We start from the raw sequence: 5,196 nt of genomic DNA, 5'->3' as shown, positions 1-5,196 counted from the left end.
AATGGAGTCTGAATGAAGATCAAAGCATACTATTTTTCATTTTATTTCCTTCTTGAGGAATTTTCTTGAATGTGTGACATGTGTCACCTTTCACAACATGACAAATATGGAAATATGTACTGCAAGGCAGCATGTCTTATCTTTTTTGCTGCCTGAAGGAACAGGGAGGGAAGGAGAGAGGGAGGGAGAGAGAGAATTTGGATCACAAAATGTCAGAAAATCTATGTTAAAAGTTATTTCTGTATGCAATTGGGGGGGGGTGTACGATTTTTAAAAAAGGAAGTCAAGCCACATGCAAGAAACCAGTGAAAGAACTGTAGAACAGGGTTGGGTCTCCTTAGAACAAGGTCAAAGATGCAGGTCACAGATGAGTATCCAGGTTAGGGACATGGGTAAGGTGGAAGTATTGATCTGAAGCAGTAGATCCTTTCAGCTAGAAAACAGGAGCTAGGGCCAGCAACTGTTTACTGGAGTTCCATCTAGAGACAGGTCTGCAGTTGTATTGCTCAGACCCAAACTGGAGTCTATAACCTGCAAAGCTCAGACCAGGGGCGTGGCAATCAGACAGTGCCCTATATCAGAACACTCTTAAATGGAAACCCTGTACGTTTACAATTCCTTGGCTTGAGCTGTCCCTGAGTTCCTTAAAGAATACAGTACTCAAAACTCAGAGAATGTAAAGGTAAAAATCCAATAATACAGATCAGGGCAATAGAAGGCCCTAATATCTCCTCCTGAATTAGGCAGAGCCTGATCCTAATAAAGTCCCAATTTAATCAGTCAGTCAATAAGTATTTATTAAGCACTGGACATACAAAGACAGGCAAAAGACATCCTAAACAACAAGCAGATACATTACTTGAGAAATTATGGCTAGAAGAATTAAACAAAAAATAATGATTAAAAAGTATTATAGGAACAGGGATGCCCAAGATAAAAAGATAAAAAATGAAAAATAATCCCTACCTTCAAGGAATTTACATTCTACTTAACAAGATCTTAATTCAAAGAACTGAATGCTAATTATAAAATTGCAGTGATCAAAAATGAACCCTTTGGGATCATTTGGAAAACCAAAGATAAGAGTATGGTAAAGGAGAGGTCATTAGCCCTTCAAATCAGTGTAAGTTCCCTCTTGCAGGGAGTCAGTATAAATATCTGCCCAAAGGGATAATGAAAATGACTTTACATTTATAGAACAATTTAAGGCTTACAGAGCACTTTAGTAAATTAATTAGACTATCCTGAATGGCAGTTGAGGTATCACGGAAAGGATGCAAGACTCAAAGTCAGAAAAATCCTATCTCTACCTCTTGCTAGCTGTAAAACAATGCACATCAGAGCCTCAATTCTCTGATGTGATTTATGAAAAGGGTATATTAACTATGTGAGTATTCTCTTACAATAATGAATAATGTGGAAATATGCATTGCATGATAATACATGTATAATGCAGACCAAATTGCTTACTCCGGTTCAGAAAATTTATGTGGAAAGTTGTTATTACATGTAATTGGTGAAATATCTTTACAAAAGTAATAATGATGATAATAATAAGTATACTCCCCTCCTGATCTAGTATTATGTTGTTGATTTCCACTTCATCATGAAAACTGGAGAGAGATATCAATTTGCAGGCTCAAATACAAGAGAAAAAGGCAAGTAGAGGTCCATGCAGCCCATGTTGACCACTGAGGCCAAAGGAACAGAGCTATAATGCCAGGCCCTTGGTCACACCTGGCTGAATCGACCTTTGAAGATGGCCCAACTCTTACCTCTACCATCAGACATAGAACTCTTAGCACCATTTGAATCCTCCCAGACACAGGACATTCTATGTTTTAACAAAAGATCTACTTGCCCCAGATCCCTTCATTTACTTATTTTTTTTTAACCCTTGTACTTCGGTGTATCGTCTCATAGGTAGAAGAGTGGTAAGGGTGGGCAATGGGGGTCAAGTGACTTGCCCAGGGTCACACAGCTGGGAAGTGTCTGAGGCCGGGTTTGAACCTAGGACCTCCTGTCTCTAGGCCTGACTCTCACTCCACTGAGCTACCCAGCTGCCCCCACCCTTCATTTACTTATATGCTATGGGGCCTCTCAATATTCTGGGCCAACTATTCTCTTTGTGGGTATCAGATCATTTATAATAAATCACCTTTTTTTCTTGGTTGAAGAAAAATTAGTACACTTCCTACCTCACAGGGTTGTTTCGAGAACCAAATGAGAACATGTGGAAAAGTACTGAAAGCACTATATAAAGTTAGCTGTTATTGTTATTATTATTATTGGCGGCGGTAGTGTTATTGATATAATTATTATGAACTAGATGATGAAAGTAGTCACAATTGCTGGGTCTCTAGACTGATATGCAGATGAAGACATTAATCGGAAAGATATCCTTAGGGAGGAAACAGGGGAACAATCCCACCCCAGCAAAGAAGTCCTTCACTCACCTCAACATAGTTAGTTGGAAAGATGCCAAGCCGCCCATGGTGTTCTCCCTCCAGCCAGTTTTTGTCCACTTCTTTGTGGATGTACACAATGTCTCCCTTCTGCAGGGTCAACTCCCTAGTGGCCATGCACAAAAAGTCACTCTAAGGTCCCTCAAAATCAAAAGGTGGTAGGGGAAAGGCATGGAAAAAGGGACTAAGCCCTTGGGGCCATCCAAAAGCTACGAGAGTCCTTTTTACTTCCTTCTTCAAATCTAGGTCCCAACTTCAACCCAGGGGTCATTACTCCTGTGTGGGCATCACTAGGAACTTTTGTCACTGGGTCAAGAGGTAGGAAAGGAAGCCTTGGTTGAAAGGGGGAAGAGAGATCACACCAGGAACCTGGTCTGAGGTAATGGAGAACTTACCCCTGTGGATCACCTAGGAGCTTCCTATTTTAACTAATTATTCTTGATAGTTGCTAATTAGTTCATGGAAGATCTAGGGACTTGAGAAGACAAAGCATGGTGGGGGAGAATTCAGGAAAGAGATAGGACAGCTTTCCACCCATCTGTCTCTCCTCCAGGGCCACTATTCCTCGGTTGTGCCCAGGGCTACCAGGTGCCCTCCTCTTCCAACACAACCCACCCATCCATGTAAACAGAGGCATGTATATGTAGTGTCCCTCTCACTGTGTGTACATAGAGGGAGCTGGGATTTCATTGGAATGGCTATGGTCCCAGGAAGGAGTGGCACCAGACTCCTTCAGATTTTCAAAGAAGCCTGGCTAGGGGGGTTGGGAAGGCAAAGAAGTCTCACAATGCTGGTGTGGGTGGAAATTTCTGACACTATTGCCTCCAATGCTTCTGAGATGCCCCCTTCCATGATGCCCTAGTCTGAGCCTTCCTTCACCCTTTGGGTTGAAAATGAGCCAAGCCCAGAACAGGAAGATTATATATACTTCTCCAAAACAGGCAAGTAACCCTTCCCTTTGTGGCACACACAAGTACCCAGCACATTCCCCAGCAGAGGTTTAAAGACTGAGGGCTGCTCACTCTCCCCATCCCTCCCCACAACATGCACACACCTCCTAGCCTCAGAAAGGTACTCAGGCTGTTAGAGCCATTCTGGGTCTGTGAAAAGAGCAGGTGTCTGAGTCTCACTTCCCCAGGTCTTGTGGAGGGATGGGGGCTACTTGAGTCAGGTCAGCTATATGGCAAGAGGAATGAGAGGCGTTGGTATCACCCTCTTATTTGTTGGCACAGTTACCTACCCATGGGGAGACTAACTCATCTGTAAGGGGTGGAGCGGGTATCAGTTGTGGGCTCTAAATGTGATGGGGTACCTGGCACAAAGCTCTGTTTACCCAAATTTGGTTATGACTTTCCTTTATGAGGCAATAATGATTCAAGCTTCAGAACTCTATACTGAGAGGAAAGCAAGGTCCTTGAATGGACCTGCAGGGACGCTCCTTCCCCAAAGACAAAGGAGGGAGAAGGAAGAATGGACACTTACTTAGGTGACTGAGCCTGGAAATCAAACTTGAGCCGTGCAGCCTTCATCTGGGCAAAAGGAGAGAAAGAACAGAATTTATCTCCAGCCAAACTTACATCCCTCCAAGAGTTACAAATGACACCAGGGTATCCACTCCCCCTCCCCGCAGAATACAGCCCCATATCCTGGAGCCATGTCCCAAGGACACCTCTTACCTTCTTCTCTTCTTTCTTGGCCAGGCCATCCCCAAGCTCTGCCCCACCTGGATCTGGAGAGAACCACAAACTCAGCAGCCCAATGCCATGGGCAAGCAGGGTCAGGGCAAGTGGAAGGACAGGGAGTAAAGATGCCCCATGCTTCCCGCCCTGGCTACCAGCACCCGCAAATAAGGCTAAATGGGGGGGGTCTATGCAGCAAAGAGGAGCTAGATTAAGGGATGAGAATCTTAGGAGGGGCTGGGAGAGGGGTCTCATTCTTACCTTGGGCTGGGGGTGGGTAGAGAAAATCTCTCCGACCCAAGAAGGGACTCCCTCCATCTTCCATTCTGTGGGGGCTCAGGGCTCGTGAGGTGCTATGGTAAAGTGCTTGGGATGGACTGGAAGCCCGGGCGGGAGCCAAGCTGGTAGATGGGGTGGGGGACGGGAGGAACATGCACACTCAGTTTGCTCCTTTGGGGACCTCCACCACTTCAAAGATTTCCCCCTGTCCTGCCAGAAGTGCTACCCAAGCGACCACGACCACCTCCACTCCCTGATTCTTGGATCTCAGCAGGATATCCGACTTCCTTTCCCTCCCGCCCCAAGTCAGGAAGGGGTGAGGCCATGGGAAGGGGGAGACCCCGAGAAGGAGAAGGAGGCCTGGGCCATGCTGAGGTGGTGTGCAAGGGAAAGGGACCCTACCATCCCACTTCCCTGCCCTGGAAAAGTCCCTTTTCCCTCCTAGCCCAGCCGGTCTCCAGGGAGACGGAGAGACTCCGAAGCCAAAAAGTTTCCCAGCGCCCACAGAAACGACAAACTCGTCCCCTAAGCTGTGTCCCTCCCCGAAGGGCCCCCCTTTCTGAGTCCTGGCCCCTTCCCTCCCCCTCTCCTGGCCTCCTCCACCTCCACCTTGTTTTCCTCTCTCCAAGTCCCTCCCTCCTCTGTCCCGAGCTCCCGGCTGCTCTGCCCTTTCCACATCAGCGATTCTCTCCTCCTCCAGCTCCGGCTCCCAGGATCGATGTCCTCTGTCCTCCTCCCTCCTCCTGACTGAGTCCCGCCCCAACCCTCTCCCC

General features: G+C 46.5%; 1 protein-coding gene across 2 annotated transcripts; it reads right to left on the bottom strand.

Moving 5' to 3' along the window:
* Positions 1 to 267: 267 nt before the first annotated feature.
* Positions 268 to 5,143, bottom strand: LOC123255727 (vinexin-like). Of its 2 annotated transcripts, XM_044684470.1 has the most exons (6): positions 5,033 to 5,143; positions 4,406 to 4,545; positions 4,142 to 4,194; positions 3,948 to 3,994; positions 2,457 to 2,571; positions 268 to 433 (listed from the first exon to the last, which is right to left on the bottom strand). In XM_044684470.1, exons 2-6 carry the CDS (start codon positions 4,467 to 4,469, stop codon positions 362 to 364), a joined length of 351 nt encoding a protein of 116 aa, XP_044540405.1. In that variant the 5' UTR covers positions 4,470 to 4,545; positions 5,033 to 5,143; the 3' UTR covers positions 268 to 361. The 2 variants fall into 2 exon arrangements, with proteins under 2 accessions (XP_044540405.1, XP_044540404.1); XM_044684469.1 differs by lacking the exon at positions 5,033 to 5,143 and having other exon boundaries at positions 4,406 to 4,913.
* Positions 5,144 to 5,196: the final 53 nt, after the last annotated feature.

This window comes from Gracilinanus agilis, unplaced genomic scaffold (genome assembly GCF_016433145.1).
Source record: "Gracilinanus agilis isolate LMUSP501 unplaced genomic scaffold, AgileGrace unplaced_scaffold50721, whole genome shotgun sequence".
Taxonomy (NCBI): Eukaryota; Metazoa; Chordata; class Mammalia; order Didelphimorphia; family Didelphidae; genus Gracilinanus; species Gracilinanus agilis.
The sequence above is the reverse complement of the archived record's forward strand: the minus strand, read 5'-3'. Positions and strand labels throughout refer to the sequence as shown.

Excerpts from the sequence above, each read along its gene's own strand:
- LOC123255727 (XM_044684469.1), bottom strand. The coding sequence starts at position 4,577 with ATGTTCCTCCCGTCCCCCACCCCATCTACCAGCTTGGCTCCCGCCCGG. Across the intron at positions 3,995-4,141 it reads CCAAGAAAGAAGAGAAGAAG|ATGAAGGCTGCACGGCTCAA; the intron begins GTAAGAGGTGTC and ends CCTTTTGCCCAG. Across the intron at positions 434-2,456 it reads TTCCAACTAACTATGTTGAG|CTGAAAGGATCTACTGCTTC; the intron begins GTGAGTGAAGGA and ends CCTGTTTTCTAG.